Source organism: Bombus fervidus, chromosome 8 (assembly GCF_041682495.2).
Source record: "Bombus fervidus isolate BK054 chromosome 8, iyBomFerv1, whole genome shotgun sequence".
NCBI lineage: Eukaryota > Metazoa > Arthropoda > Insecta > Hymenoptera > Apidae > Bombus > Bombus fervidus.
Genome location: NC_091524.1, coordinates 14,616,095 through 14,631,524, shown reverse-complemented (window position 1 = coordinate 14,631,524; position 15,430 = coordinate 14,616,095). Strand labels below are relative to the sequence as shown.

The window sequence follows — 15,430 nt, the reverse complement described above, 5'->3', positions numbered from 1 at the left end:
TATAACTGCACCGAACAATATAAAATTATTTGTATATTTCGTTTGCATAGAATGTTTGTAGAAATGCGCAAACCTTCCGACTGACTTTGTGACGTACAAGTGTACGAGGTTGGTCGACATGCATCTTTATAAAACGTGTTTCATGCCTTATGGATCCTGAGATTGGTCGTGTGGACTATTGGAACGCGGATTTGATTTGCATTGCTTTAAATTCAAGTCGTAACCATGTCTTCAGGTAAACTATCCCATAGAATAAAATTAAACTGCTATTATTTCGTTTGTTCGAGAATATTTTCGATATAAGACACCTTGATATTGTTGGAATTTTACCATTTTTTACACGACATAACCAAACATTCCGCGAAACGCAGCGTGCTTTCAATATTGCATTTTTATATATTAAAAATTCCTGTTAAAAATGCTAATTTTTACATGCATCTGTTTCTATAAGGCAAAAAAGGGAAAAAGAAGAAGTGCAAAACTGTCGATTTAATGTCATTCCTTGCTGATGGGGGTGCAACACCCACTGTGCCAGTTAAACCATTGAGCAGCTGGATTGAAGAAATGGAAGAAGAACATGGTAAAATAAATTTATAGATTCCTTTTGTTTTTTTTATGCTTTTATCTTTAAGGTCTTATTTTATCTTATACATTTTGTGTGTGTGTGTGCGCGCGCGCACACCTACGTATGTGCGTGCATATGGGTATATATATGTATATGTGCATCTATATAGATATATTCATCTATGAGATATAGATGAATGCCTAACATGCTTAAAATTAGGCATTGCTATTATGAAAACATAAAATATTTAAAAATTATAAATTGCTACAAAAAATGTCAAGTATTATTATTTGGCAGATGGATTCTCATCAAGAAGTAGCAAAGAACCAGTGATTCTGCCAACTGCTCCAAGAGCTGCAAGAGGTCCACGTGTTGCAGATGAAGATATCCCTTCTAATCCACCTTATGTAGCATATCTATCTAATCTTCCTTATGAGGTAGATGAAGCATATTTGACAGAATTTTTTGCAAACATGAAGGTTAGTGTCTTTATCTATTTATCTTTATTAAGTAATACTAGAGAATTTATATTTACTATTTTAACTTGGATTATCATTACTATCTTTTAGATTTCTAACATACGCTTGCCAAAAGATTCTAATAAACTCAAAGGATATGGATATGTTGAATTTGAAGACCGTCAAAGCTTAATCGATGCTCTTTGTTTATCTAATACAGTAAGTTTCTATAGTTTTCAATTTGAAGTATTTTTCAATGACATTATTGTGTATGAATTTTTACTTTCCTAGCCTATGAAAACTAGGAGGGTACGAATTGATGTTTCAAATAGCGTTAATGATGATCGTCGTGGAGGTCGAATGGGTCGAGATAATCGTAGAGACAATGATTATGATCCTGAACGTACATCCGGAGATTGGAGAAGCGGGCCACGAGATGAAAATCTAACATCAGAAGGAGATTCATACCGGAGTCGGTATGATAACAGAGACCGAAGAGATGATCGTGAAAGTATGCTTATATATGATGATTATCATTATATATTTGTAATTAATTGATAGAAAATTATACAATTAATACTCAACTAGGTTCCGACTACGATAATAAGCCTGGTGCTTGGCGTGAAAGTAGTGACAGAACAAGGCCAACATTCAGAGATAGAGGTGGTTTCAGAGATGAGGACAAAGATAGAGAATGGTCTCGCTATGATAAAGGTAGCAGAGATCGAGATGGGGGAGACAGAGGAAGTAGTTTCGGCTCGCGTCGTAATTATGGAGATTCTGATTGGGATCGTGATGGCCAACGCAGGCAAGGAAAACCACCTACGGAAAACAAACGTGAGTGTTATTTCTTTTTATAATAAATAAAATGTATAAAAAGAACTCTACTCTTTAACTACTAAAAGATATTGAATATTATAGCTGAAACGAGGACTAGGCCGAAATTGCAGCTACAGCCTCGTACAAAGCCTATTGAGCCTGTTGTTGCAAAAGAAGAACAACAATCTGCAGCTACACCAGCTTCCTCCACAAATATATTTGGTGCTGCAAAGCCTGTAGATACCACTGCTAGAGAAAGAGAAATAGAGGAACGTCTTGCAAAGTCGTACGCCGAATCAAAATCCAAAGAAGACGGGTATGGAAACCTGGAAAATTGCTTGAATACTTGAATATAATTCGTCTTAAGATATTTAACAATTAGTTGTCTTTTTAGAGATTCAGAAAAACGCGGTTCTAAAGAGGGTACTTGGGGTAAACGTAATGGGGTAAGTTCATCGTGTAAAATTTTCTAACGTGTCATATGTCACATGATTTTGTTTACCATGTATTTGTTACTCGTATTAGGAGGGCCGGGAAGAAAGAGAGAGGGGTCGGCAGACTTGGCGATCCGAAGATGACAGAAGTCGACGAAATGAAAGATCAGCACCACGAAATCAACCTGCTTATTCTGGTAAATTTGAGTGGTAATTATAACTAAACTGAGCTAAAATAATTTATGATATGGTACAATACTTTCTGTACAATTTAGATCAATATGGAGACTCTAAAGGTCAGCCCTCTTCTCGCGGCGGACGACCATCTTCTAGAGGTCCCCCAAGATCAAGTGATACTCGTGGTGGAGATAGGTAACAAGACCATGGGAGAAGATAGTATTAATGTGTAACGAATGTGTTTTAATTGCATTATATTTGCAGAGATCGACGAGATAGAGAGAAAGACGATGTCAGTAGGATGCCAAAGGCAAAGGATGAACAAGCTCCAGTAAGTGGGAAATTCTTTTAATTAATCTTGATCACAATAATTATAAATAACTTCTTTCTGTTTCAGAATTTCGTAGCTTCCAACAAGTATTCCATGCTACCTGATGATGTGGATCCCGACAATATTGATGATTAGTCAAAACTATTATACATCACCAATTAAATTGTGCCACATGCATCATAATTGGTCTATATATGCATATTATTAATTTGTTTTACCTCTATTAAATACTTATCGAATTGATTCATAAATGGAACTCTATGTTCTTGGTATTACTTTACAAGAATTATTGTTGATTTGTATTTAATCTATTTTATTACTCATAATATGATTATCTATCTACATATGTATTTACTTTATATTTCGATATAAATGTTCAGCATCATTAAATCAGTGTGAAAATTCGGTTAACTTTAAAGAATTATATTAATTTTTTAAATATTTAATTCTGAAGATAATTACATCTGTAAGACTTAGGAATTGGGACTTTATACACCATACCTTTATCCACTGTACAGTTATTGTACAATATGTAACTCATTTAAATGTAAAATAATAATGCCAATTTAGGAGGAAAACAATTAAAATGATAAGTGTAATGGGAACTTATGTGATGTATTATATTCTATTGCCTGAAATTCAATATTTCATGAAATGGTTAATAATAACAAAAAAAAAAAAAAAAAAAAAAAAAAGGGTGATTGCAACATAATCGAGTATCGAAAAGTTGATACCATAAAATAAGCACAATAAAGTGTAAGCCATAATGTAGCAGGGAAGTTACTATATTAATAATCATCGTATCATGACAATATCAGGAAGCATATATGACTGATCAATGAAAATTTTGTCACAATCATTTTATTATAATATGTTTCTAAATAATTATGCTCTAAGCATATTTATATATATTAAAAATTATGTATTTACAATCTCTTCCTGAGGTATGTACATACTGACTTTATCTTTATTTACTGTTGAGTAGTTTGTGCTAATTGACGTAACTGTTTCAACACAGTCTCTAGAAGCTTTTTCTTATCCCGCTCACTTTTCTTTAATACAGAAAATACTGTCTTTTTGTCAGATTCTTTTAATCTGTAAGTATAATACGTCTAAAATGTAGATATTGATAATATAGTACAGTATTACATGGAATAAAAAGGCATGGTACATACTTTTCTAACAAAAGTACAGCCATGTTTGGAGATACCAGATGATATTTACTTGATTCATGGCCATAGTCGTGAAAATAAGTAGGCCAGTCCCAACTCATAAATAAGTCTAGTAATTGTCTTAATTGTGCAAAATATTGAAGTAGGATACCTTCGGGTAAACCAGAAACAGGTTCCGAGGCAGCAAATTCTAAAAATTAAAAGATTTTTTTCTAATTTATGTTCGAATCAATTCAATATCACCACAAAATATTTTGTAACCATATATTGTACATCTTATTTAAGAATAAAAGTCAGAAATACGTACGTTCGCATTGTATTGTATCTAAATTGACTTGTTGAAGAGCACCCATAGATATTTGTTTCACATCATCACTAATTATTATTCCTAGTATAGATTTCGCTATATGAGAACAGGCAGATTGACACGCAACTTGCGCAACCTCATCCTAGAATATAAATTCGCTTTTATTTTTATGAAATATTTAGAAGAATATAAAATTGATATGTTCTTATAATATGATAAATGTGTACCGGTAAATTGGTAAAACAAGTAAAAGTACTTTGCAAAAACGCTATGAGATCGGTAATAAAGCCAGACGCGTGCCCTTGAGGTTCTGCTAAATTCCAATCGTAGTTTTCTAATTCTAAAAATTCATCAAGTTTATTCTTTAATTTCTCGCAGATTTGTTTTTCAGCATCGTCCCTTGCAACTCTAAACATAGCTGATTCAACACCCATACAACTCAACTGTCCTTCATGTGGTGTTCTACAACATCATTAGACGATATTACAATAAAATAGATATTCATAATTTATTTAGTTAACCTACCCTGTAATATTAGACATAAATTCTTCCAAATATTTCGTAGATTTTTCAAGATAACCAGTATTTATTATAATTTGAACAACTTGTAGAAGAGCCAATGATGGTTTTCGAAATAATGACGACAAGCATCCACTAAATGTTCTCGTTAGTAACAAATTTGTCGACTTGCAAATCATTTCATCTATTTCTGTTTGAGTGAAATTTAAGTCTTCCGAAAATTTTAAACAAGCATAAATGAATTCTTTTACTTGTTGATAGACTTTTGGTACCATATCCGAGAATGGAAATTTTTTTGGAAAATCTACTTTTTGTAATTCCTCGTCATGGTACGGAAATAAACCAAGAACATTATCATATTCTTCTTGCGTTGTGACCTAAAATATATCAGTGTATATAAAGTATAAAATCTCTTATAACAAAAAAATATACCTGAATTGGTAAGAAACTATCTTCATCCAAAATGTCTCTAAACACTTGAACCCAATGTTGCATTAGAACTTCATTATAATGCACTCGAATTTCTTGTAATAAATCCCAAAGTTGTCCTACAGAATAGCCATAATTCTTGTTTCCAAAAAAAAAAAAAAAAAAAAGAAATAATTAGAAAATACTAGTAACATATTTACAATGCACTGAGTTACTTACCCTTAATGTTGTATTAAATAGCATTATAAGATTTTTTATTTTTAGGATGAGTGTCGCATCCGTGCAATAGGCCTAAAAAATTATAATATTTGATAATATAAAATACTCGAGAATAATTTTGATATTACTTACGGAATGGGTGCGCAATGCATTCACGATTTTTGATAGTGCCATTTGCCATAGCTCATCTAAATAAGCGCGTGTAGCTAAACCATTGCCGGTATTTAAAATATGATCTTCTACTACAAAAAATCCTACTATGCCTTGTAAATATGTTTGATAACCAGTTATACTCTCATGCTGGAAACATAAAGCGAAAAATTTAATTAAAAATATAGAATAGTTACTGCACTAATAATTACTTACTAATATTTACCATATTAATAGGCGACTGTAAAACTAATCTAGCTTGCTGTTTTCTTTGCTGTCTATAGTATGCTTTAAACGTTTCCCCTTCACGAAGCACGGTATAAATATGCATACAACGATAAACGGGACTGAAATCCATTAAGTCTTGAGCACTTAATTCTTCTTCTGACTCATTTGATAAAGAATTTGTTGTATGAGATCTCCTCTTCTTTCTACCAATAATTTCTGCTTCAACAGTTAATTGTTCTTGTGTCTAATAGCAAAAAATGGATCAATGTACTGTATGTATGAATAAAAATTAAAATTAAATCTATACGAAAAGAATTCCTCGAATCTTACTTACATGTCTCATAGCAACTTCACCAATTTTTGGTGAATATTTCCTAATATTTTCTAAAAAGTCTCTTAAATCAGACATGGAAGCATCCTTTATATTTTCACGTAGTCTAAAATTATTGTAATCTATCAGTCAGTTAATGTCACTTAATATGTCTGTGTAAATTACTCTCTAGTTACATTCTGCTGTAAAAATAAATAGTCTTTTATCTTGTGACATTACTCACTGCGGGATTTGTTGAGTAATTTGTGAAGAAAATCTGTAATTTGTTACTTTTGGTAAGTCATGATGCTCTAGCTGCTCCAATGTCCTTAAAGCTGGGTAATAACGCTTGTCTTTCAACTGTTTTTGCAACTTTGCATAGGCAGCTAAAACAGGAAGACACATAGTAAGACTATCCACTGCAGCAGCCATATTACTTTCTACTTTGCGTGCTTTAACAAGTTCTTCTCCTTTCTCTATTACTTTGGTAGCAGTAGCAGTAATACGTTTATCAAGTTCCAGTATTTCAGCCTATAAAAAAGATGTTTTATAAAATCATATTTTTCTATTTCACCTAAATCAATCAATCTCAAGATATAAACTGACATTAAGCTGTTGTGCCTGAGATCGAACTTGCAGAAGTTCTCTGATTGAATCAATAAAACCTTGATAATGATGATTGCACATTCTTTCAATATCTTTGTCATGTGCCTTGATACGCTCATCAAGTTTTTCCATGAACTTTTGATGTTCGTGGCCATCGTAAATTGCTCTATAAAAAAAAAAAAAAAATGTAAAATGTAACAATACTTATATTGATTTCTATTTTTCACTTTGAAGCTTTCTCCCTTCAGTAAATGCCTAACAATGGTAATACCTGAAAACAAGGCCTATACTATTAGTATCTGTAGATTCTATCTCATACAGCAGGTATTCGTGCTTTGGAACCATAGTTGACAATAGATTGCCAACTTGGTTAGTTGACAACCTTGACATAATAGTACCCTAATTCTACTTCTCTTTATTCTAACATGGGGGTGTCCACCCGCGTTCTCAACCCTTCTAGTGCGCATATGCGCGATAAATATTGCATCTGCGTGAAGGGATGATACCCGGAAAGCGCGTCTTTTAACGAAATTTTTGATAAACGGCGAACTTTCTAATTAAATTGACATACCGAAAAGTTGGTCCCAAGTAATCGTCTATGCCTTCTATTTCTTGGATAAGAATATCGTATCGTTGCATTTCAATTAGATCCATTGTTAACTTAAATAAGAAAACGTCAAAAATTTTTGGCAAATAAATTTGTACACTCTTATATTAAAAAGGTCAGGTAATTTCCATTTGTTGTTTAACAATAAATCATGTCAATATACAACAACTCTCCAGTTTAATTATGACATTTCTGTTAATAATGTTACTGTTATCCGAATAACATTGTCAATATCGTTTAAACTGCCATCTTCGTCAAACTACATACATACATATTTATGTATATAACACATCTACCATCTTTTACACATAACATAATACATATTGTGCAAACGTGTCATTATACAGCGATCGGTGAACTAATTTAACGGTATAAGATATTTATAGAATCACTATATAATATAACATAAATTTTAAATAAATTTTATTAGTCATTTATTATAAATCACATCTAGTCCTATTATAATCTTACATGTACTAATTGGAAGTTAGGGAAGTAGACTTTTTGTAACAGTTCGTGATTATTTAACAAATACTGTATTAAATCAACAGTCATTTAAGTAGAGTGATTCAAAATAAAATATTTATATAATATTATCGAATATATATAAATTTCAAATAACAATATTTTTATGATAAATTACACCTAGAGTTCTAGTTTAATTCTGTACGTATATTAATTGATAGTTAGGGGAATAAATTGGGAGGATGGGAATAGATTTTTTGGAACGATCCGTGATTATTTAACAAATAACGTATTAAAACAACAATAAATCAAGTAGAACAATGAAAAATATTTTCAATGTTGTAGCATCTATTTTACAAAAAAATATGAGAAGAAAATCCCGGAGTTTATTAAAAGTTCTAACTAGTTATTGTTTTATCTACTATATTTGTACTGTTTTCGATAAAATTAGCATTTAACGAAAAAGCATAAGTACGGTTTGCTCAGATAGATCGTTCTTCATGAGTAGAATATATATTCAATGAAAAGGCTTTGTTTATTGGAATGTTAAAGAATTCGCTCAATTTAGAAATAATTATTTCATCCTCTTTATGGAGAGGAATTTCAAATAGAGAAAAAACCTACTCATGACATTATGCTGGAGATAGATTAATTCACCCGAGCAGACTGTAGGTACATTTGGCGTCTGGGTTGGAGACGCCAAGACATCGGATGCAGTTTCTGTGCACTGTGAACCCCGGTTGATTCTCGCCTATTGATTGTATCATAGTAACAGCGTACAGGATATTCTTTTTCTACTAAATTTCTCGAAAAATTCAGCCAAGAAACGAAAGTTACGAGGGAAACTAAAATATAAGTAAGTATAACTGTCGTGAAGTTAATAACTATCGTCGAAGACATTGGCGCGCAAGCCTTTGATGTGTTGCTATTCAAGATTTGTTTCTACAGTTTATAAAAGGATCCATTGCGAACATTTATCGTCTTAATACATCGAATTACAGTTTCACCAATCATTTTTAACGATAAATTCAAATTAAAATACGTACCATCGTCTTTTCGTAGCAGTTTTATATTAAATATATTAATCGAATTCTCAAACCGAAGTGTGTAAAAAGAGTTTTGTGTACCTCTGAATTTTTAGGTATAAAAATGACACCAGAAGGGTATACGCGCGTTTATGTCGGCGGATTAAACGAAAGCATTAAAAAGGAAGATCTCCAGACAGAATTCGAAAAGTATGGCAAGCTTAACAAAGTTTGGGTTGCATTTAACCCGCCAGGTTTTGCATTTATCGAATTTTTAAATATGAACGAGGCAGAGCTTGCTTGCAGCAGTATGAATGGCACAGAGATTATGGGTGCTAAGTTGAGGGTGGAAATTTCACGGGGTAGAGGTCGTGGTGGAGGTAGGGGTGGTATGGGAGGATTCAGAGGAAGTCGAGGTGGTGCAGCTAGGGGCTATGGGTCTGCTGCCTCTATCGCATTCAATTACAGAGGAAATAATATGTATGCGGATTATGGAGGTTATTATGCAGGCAAGGGTGGTGGAAGTAGGAGTAGAGACTACTACGGAGAAGATTATATGACCAATCGTGCCAGTGGGTATGTTACGCGAGATGGATATACACAAGATGTCTATAATAGCGGAGATCCAAATGCTGATTATTATACCAACAAAGGCACTGGCACATCGAGGTATCGAAGTCGTTCCCCAGCTGGTCGTGGCAGGTATTAATAATACCCAGTCCTTGTAAAATGATCTTAAGTTATATTGTGTTTACATGAATTCAATGAAGTTAGTCTTGTTCAATGAATTGTTCAAAGACGCAACAGTGACAATTGATTTGTCTATACTAGTAACAAAAACAAACATTTGGTCATATTTAAACAAGTGTAAAAATTTCGGGGAATGAGTACTCGGTATCTAAATGATAAATATATATTGAAACTTAAATCTACAATGATTGTTAGCACAGAAAACGTGCATACACATAAAAAAAAGATAGTTGCATGATGATATTACCAATTGGCACTGAATAAATCTCTTGCATGTGCAAATATATTGTGCAATCTATAAATTACAGTTAATGAAAGTTATTGGCCAGACGAAGGCGAAAATTATGTGACATTCTATTTTGCACTTCCATGTTCACAGTCATCGTCATCTTCGTGAATGCACATAAAAGATCTACACCGCATTGCCAATCTGAACTGCGGGCCAATCAGCTGCCCATCCTGATGACTACATTTCTATCCAATCTACGCAGCGACCTGTATATAGACAAGAACTACCATTGCAGATCAAGTTGTGCAATACCATTTGTATAGTATACTTTAGTTCTACAGTTTGTAATCGTTTTCAGAAACATTACCCATTACTCACCAACAAAAGCGTTACTGCAAACTTTATATAACACGAGATTGAATCGCGAACGAAATTTGAATCAAGCTATAACGAATCGTAGTCTAAAGTATTTATATACGCAACTTCTATTTTATTTAAATCTGGGGTATTACATATATTTTATAGTTTTGAATAAGTTTTTTTACGTATATATTATTTTTTTTTGTGTACTTTTTTAAGGTTCTTATTATAAAGGAACTGGAGAAAATATAGCGAAAAGAAGTTTAACGTACATCATGAGAAAATAGGATTCTTCGTAACTAATATTTTTTTTTTTTTTTTATTAACATTTAATCGTTTATAACTTTTTATCGTCCATTATAGACACGTATATTATTTAATGAATAGTAATAATATTATTTAAAAAATGAAAAAATTACAAGGAAAATGCCAATTTTAGCCAAATGCACACTACTGCTCGTATATATTGAACTGTACAATTTTGCCTTACGAATTTTTATATACTGTGCAAAATTAAGGTTTAAAAAGCTGCAAAATTGATTCGTTGAATATAATTCAATTATAATTAAATCATGGCCTTGGAGTATATCTGCAGAAATAGTATTGCATTTGGAAACTTTGGAGTATATACTGCTATGGATACTCGAGTGAAAGGATAACGAAATTGCGGTAATAATGTTTTGCCATTGCTGTAAATGATGTGGAATTGGATATCTATTAAATGATTTGCTCTCACTACTCTCCGCCACCCTGCCTGCCTGCTCTTGCCTACTTTTTTAGAATTTTCAATACTTACCGATTTCTTCTTATTCATATTGATAAAAGAAAAAGAGATGACCATTCGCAATAACTACAAAGTATAAACAGTGGTTGCTAAATTATCAAAGGTTTATGTATGCTAGTAGATAGCAATTCGTGGATATGAAAAAAAATTTAAGTGTAGATTTTTATACATTTTTATCCTCTATTAATAATTTTTGATTATGTGAAGAACACATTATAAACGTAAGTATTACGGTATAAATATGAAAAGAGAAACTTTAAAAGTCTCTAATAAGAGATATTTTAATATTAACAGTATAACCAAATAATATTACGTTGAAATGAATTTAATCATCTTATCATATTTTTATATCAATTATACTGTTAATATTAATGATAATTTGTTATAAAAATTAATAAATGCAAATCGTTTATTTCTTATATACATAATTTTAAGCTTAGCATTATTTTATACTAGCTAATAAATTTGATCTGCGTTCGGTATTTTGAAATAGCGCTCTAATTAATTGTTTAACCTGGGGTGCTGTAAATTCTCGCGCGAGTGGTCCTTTACCGTTATCCCATCTTACTTCGATTTCTTTCAGTGATGCACCCAGAACTTGAATCAGTTCTAAAAATTTCTCCCACTTTCTAACATGTTGATGAATCTTTTGATGAACCTGAAAGCACATCATCGTTCTTAATATTATCGACAGAAAGCAATATCATTCCAGTTTAATTTCACAGGAACTTTTCATTATGAAATTCCTAATGAAATAGTATTTTAGTAGATTAATTTTGATGTAACCTTTTTATATAAATTAATCCATAATAAAAGTTTTTAAAATATTAAGTTATATATCTTTTCGACGTAAACTTACCGGGAATATTTGTGGTGCACGCTTAACGATCATATTAAATAATGTTACCAATTCGGTAGCAACATCAGCGGGAATGTCTTCAACAGATATCACTCTGATTATTAAGTCTTCGACCATTGAGTTCGTAATGCATCCTAAAATATTATTAAATTATTAATCAACTAAATACTAAGAAATATAAAAGACAAAAATTATACACTAACCTACAGCTCTACAGTAAATATTCACAGGTAACACATCTACCCAAACTGTTTTTAATAATTCCAGCTGTCTAATGCACTGTCTCATTGCACGTTCAGTACTGGGATGTAATTCGGAAGTTTGACCCAAAGCGGATAAGCCTTATTTTAAAACGAATCATTGAAATTACTCGTTACTTAAAAAAATGTATCGATACTATTGTACAGGTACTAACCAGATTCTTTAAGAATATCAAAAATAATATTTCGTTGGTACTTCATGTGCTCTAAAAAGCAGGATGATCCGACATCTCTCAATACTAATACCTGATCCGCGAAAGTTAAATTAAGATTATGCAAGGATTCTGGTAATTTGTCCCTATACTCGTGTCCCAATGTGAGCAGGTGATGCGCGAGATACATGCAATTGTTATGAAACATAGCTACATAAAAAGTATACAAATATAAATAATTAGTATTATTAAAAAAAAATGTTAAATTATTAATTATTTCTTACCGACTTGCTGCGGTATTGTTTCTAAAAATTTTCGGTGGTGTTCAGGTACCAATCCTGCGTACATTTCAAAAACATTTCTACAAGTATAAAATAGCTGCATAGCACAGGTATCCGAACTATTACAAGCTTCATCCAAGATATATCTCGCGAGATTTAATGTTTCTCTCGCGCTGGTGCTAAAATATAGTTACCAATATAAGCTTCTTTTAACTTGATTGAAAAGTTTGGGAATTATTTTAATACCTTATTTGACATTTAGGAAGCTGAAACGTATCGTCACTTAATTTTTTATACGCCTTTATCTCGTTATAATCGTATGTATCTTCTGGGAATTCAAGTGGCTTCTAAAACATCAATAAAAAACGTATAATTTACGTCACACTGTATTCTATTATATTACGATATCTCAAAATAAACTTACCTGCGGCTCGTATGTAATGCAATCATGTAAATCTTTCTTCATAATGGTTCGCGCTTTCGCTAATAAATCCTGACAAATTTTTTTTATTAATAGCTTATCGATATTCTTCGTATATTCTGATAAAAAGAGTTGATCGTTTGTAATAAAACCTAAAATATTAAATGTTGATTGTTATAATTATACCTAACTGTAAAAAAATAAAAAAGAACTTACAAATTTCCTACCAATTTTGACCAAAAAATACTGAAAATCATTGATGGCTTGAACGATAGGTGTGAAATTTTTTAAGTCGGCGCTCGATGTTGGCGTAATTCGCGAAATGCAATCATCCTTTAACGATGTTGATAATCGTTCGAGTAGATGAGGTTGTATTTCTTTCAGGAATGTTCGGTCATCGTGTATTGTAAATTGAAAATGTTGATAAAGAAACTTAAACAACAATTCCAAATTGTAGAGTACACTTTTGTATCCGGGTAATTTCTTTTTGTTTAATATTTCGACGGTGAACATTTTTTCGTCAATTACATATACAGAACAATCATCATTGATAATCGGACTAATCATGTGATTCATAAGCGTCACTGAGAATTTATGCAGATGACTCGAAAGATTATCGATACGGTGCAAACCCTGAATTAAATCCTGCATGTCGTCCACCTCATTTTTTACGTTCAATGTCACAGTCTTTGCGTCTTTATCGTCGACGCCAGTCCAACATATTCGCTCGTGCAATAACGACGACGTATCGGACAAAAACGAAGTATACAGATTTAAATATTCTTCTTCGATCGCCGTGTAAATATCAAGATCGCGTAAATCCGTTTGCGGATTATATAAAATGGTTTGCATGTGGCATAATGTTTCAGCCGCATCCACGTACCGTTTTTCTTCTTGGTAATTTTTTACAGATTTTATGCATTCATGTAGAGTTAAGAGTTGATTGGAAAGTTGTAACATTATGTTTGATTCCTTTAACGCTTGAGAGAGAGTTTTCAATTCTTTCGTAGAACCAGATAATTCTATCTTAACCTGGAATAAACGATGATAAAACTATTTATGCTTTACACAGAGCTTTTGAAGATTACATTTATTAAACGTACCTGAGTATCTATCTTCTTTTGCAATGCATTCATCTCTTCGAGTAATTTTTCTCCCTTCGATACCAAATGCTGATCTTTCGTGAGTTTCGACGTAAACTCGACATAATTATCATCCATAAAATCTTTGACATCGTATTTTAATTTCGTTATTTCTTTCTGTATCTCTGATATCTTTTCATGTAAATTAACTTTTTCCAATTTTCCTGATCGGAGGAGCAAACGGCACGTTTGAAATTTTCGTAAATGGCATGTTCTTTATTTTAGTAATGTAGATAAAAAATAGACAACTATTTACATAGGATAGTATATGAATCAATAATATTTTCGTATCTTTTATTTAGATCTTTTTATGATAAATTTTATACATCAATGCAAAATACAATTACATCAATTACACTCGAATATATTGTATTATATTGTATATATTGTATACGTACCCGCTGTGATCAGTACATCAGTTAAAAATGATGTCATTTTGACAGGATATTTTCGTATATTTATCACAATTAAAAACCAGCTCTAATCACCTCACTATTAACTTAGCCTTAAGTATGATCACTTCATGTTTGTACATTAATAACACTAATATCTATACAATAATAAATGGTAAAAAATGGAATAAGCTACACTGCACCAGTTTACACTCTATCACAGGTTAGCGCAGTGCAGCTGTTGATAGTGGCATTACGTTTATCAGAGCGACATCTCTCTCCGTTAGGTAGCGCCATCATGCGATCATCGTTCGCCATTTTACGTCTTTCGAAATTGTTCGTTTGAAAAAGTAGCAAATCTGCAAAAACTTTTCACTTGTAATCTAAAGAAAATATTTATTACATATATGTGTTTTAAATTTCTTAACGTAATAAGTAACAATGTAATATGAAACATCGTGTAAACTGCGTTAGTTCACATAATACTCTGGAATGTTAAAATTTTTGAGCGCTTCACGTTTCAAACGATCGATATTTTGTACATGAAACTTTGAATGAAAGAATTTAAAAAAATCTAAGTAAAATATTTCGTAGCTAGCAGAATAAAACGTATGATGCAGATATTAACAATATCATCGATCAAAATGTATTTGCACATTGATGTGTATTTGTGTACCCAAGTTAGTAAAATAATACGTGGTTATATCGTATTCTGCTTTTCTTCTTAGATAAATTATATATGTTAACATATCCAAGCTTTATACGATTAAAATTCATACAGAATAATTCATATAACTTGGATAATATATTATGTAGATATTAAGAATATTATCATTCAAACTAATATGTATGTATTATATTATGTATATTATATTTATATATTTGAGTTAATAAAATAATATACGTATATATATTATATTTTCTTCGCGTTTCCTTTCAAACGAGTAACTTTATACATTTCGAAATTCATACAAAATAA

The 15,430-nt window shown here is 31.7% G+C and overlaps 4 protein-coding genes across 5 annotated transcripts; 2 read left to right on the top strand and 2 right to left on the bottom strand.

The window, feature by feature from the left end:
* Positions 1–78: 78 nt before the first annotated feature.
* Positions 79–4,262, top strand: Eif4b (eukaryotic translation initiation factor 4B). Its single transcript, XM_072009029.1, has 12 exons — positions 79–235; positions 452–580; positions 863–1,044; positions 1,135–1,242; positions 1,315–1,534; positions 1,612–1,860; positions 1,945–2,158; positions 2,237–2,288; positions 2,368–2,473; positions 2,552–2,648; positions 2,718–2,784; positions 2,851–4,262. The coding sequence occupies exons 1-12, from the start codon at positions 226–228 to the stop codon at positions 2,917–2,919; spliced, it is 1,503 nt and encodes a 500-aa protein (XP_071865130.1). The 5' UTR covers positions 79–225; the 3' UTR covers positions 2,920–4,262.
* On the bottom strand, positions 3,630–7,981 carry Sec15 (exocyst complex component Sec15). 2 transcript variants are annotated; one of them, XM_072009009.1, is made up of 13 exons: positions 7,296–7,981; positions 6,725–6,890; positions 6,363–6,649; positions 6,143–6,245; positions 5,807–6,052; positions 5,563–5,730; positions 5,431–5,502; positions 5,215–5,349; positions 4,789–5,159; positions 4,491–4,725; positions 4,264–4,405; positions 3,960–4,146; positions 3,630–3,879 (listed from the first exon to the last, which is right to left on the bottom strand). In XM_072009009.1, exons 1-13 carry the CDS (start codon positions 7,376–7,378, stop codon positions 3,756–3,758), a joined length of 2,319 nt encoding a protein of 772 aa, XP_071865110.1. In that variant the 5' UTR covers positions 7,379–7,981; the 3' UTR covers positions 3,630–3,755. The 2 variants fall into 2 exon arrangements, with proteins under 2 accessions (XP_071865110.1, XP_071865108.1); XM_072009007.1 differs by lacking the exon at positions 7,296–7,981 and adding an exon at positions 6,996–7,253.
* A 459-nt stretch (positions 7,982–8,440) lies between these two features.
* Positions 8,441–10,898, top strand: Rsf1 (Repressor splicing factor 1). The gene is made up of 3 exons (XM_072009067.1): positions 8,441–8,652; positions 8,938–9,523; positions 9,951–10,898. Exons 2-3 carry the CDS (start codon positions 8,946–8,948, stop codon positions 9,976–9,978), a joined length of 606 nt encoding a protein of 201 aa, XP_071865168.1. The 5' UTR covers positions 8,441–8,652; positions 8,938–8,945; the 3' UTR covers positions 9,979–10,898.
* A 437-nt stretch (positions 10,899–11,335) lies between these two features.
* On the bottom strand, positions 11,336–15,076 carry Zw10 (Zeste-white 10 kinetochore protein). The gene is made up of 10 exons (XM_072009011.1): positions 14,458–15,076; positions 14,021–14,223; positions 13,145–13,949; positions 12,921–13,069; positions 12,743–12,843; positions 12,500–12,675; positions 12,219–12,425; positions 12,007–12,144; positions 11,804–11,937; positions 11,336–11,602 (listed from the first exon to the last, which is right to left on the bottom strand). Exons 1-10 carry the CDS (start codon positions 14,492–14,494, stop codon positions 11,387–11,389), a joined length of 2,166 nt encoding a protein of 721 aa, XP_071865112.1. The 5' UTR covers positions 14,495–15,076; the 3' UTR covers positions 11,336–11,386.
* Between the last annotated feature and the right edge of the window lie 354 nt (positions 15,077–15,430).

Bases quoted from the DNA above. Each gene is read 5' to 3' on its own strand.
- Eif4b (XM_072009029.1), top strand. The intron at 1,243-1,314 runs GTAAGTTTCTAT...TTACTTTCCTAG, and splicing joins CTCTTTGTTTATCTAATACA to CCTATGAAAACTAGGAGGGT. The intron at 1,535-1,611 runs GTATGCTTATAT...ATACTCAACTAG, and splicing joins CCGAAGAGATGATCGTGAAA to GTTCCGACTACGATAATAAG.
- Sec15 (XM_072009007.1), bottom strand. From the start codon at position 7,114: ATGTCAAGGTTGTCAACTAACCAAGTTGGCAATCTATTGTCAACTATG. The intron at 6,650-6,724 runs GTCAGTTTATAT...TCTTTTTTATAG, and splicing joins CTCAGGCACAACAGCTTAAT to GCTGAAATACTGGAACTTGA. The intron at 6,246-6,362 runs GTGAGTAATGTC...CAATAATTTTAG, and splicing joins ATTACTCAACAAATCCCGCA to ACTACGTGAAAATATAAAGG.
- Rsf1 (XM_072009067.1), top strand. From the start codon at position 8,946: ATGACACCAGAAGGGTATACGCGCGTTTATGTCGGCGGATTAAACGAA. The intron at 9,524-9,950 runs GTATTAATAATA...CCATGTTCACAG, and splicing joins TCCCCAGCTGGTCGTGGCAG to TCATCGTCATCTTCGTGAAT.
- Zw10 (XM_072009011.1), bottom strand. From the start codon at position 14,494: ATGACATCATTTTTAACTGATGTACTGATCACAGCGG. The intron at 12,844-12,920 runs GTAAGTTTATTT...TTGATGTTTTAG, and splicing joins GCATTACATACGAGCCGCAG to AAGCCACTTGAATTCCCAGA. The intron at 12,676-12,742 runs GTATTAAAATAA...ACTATATTTTAG, and splicing joins CTTCCTAAATGTCAAATAAG to CACCAGCGCGAGAGAAACAT.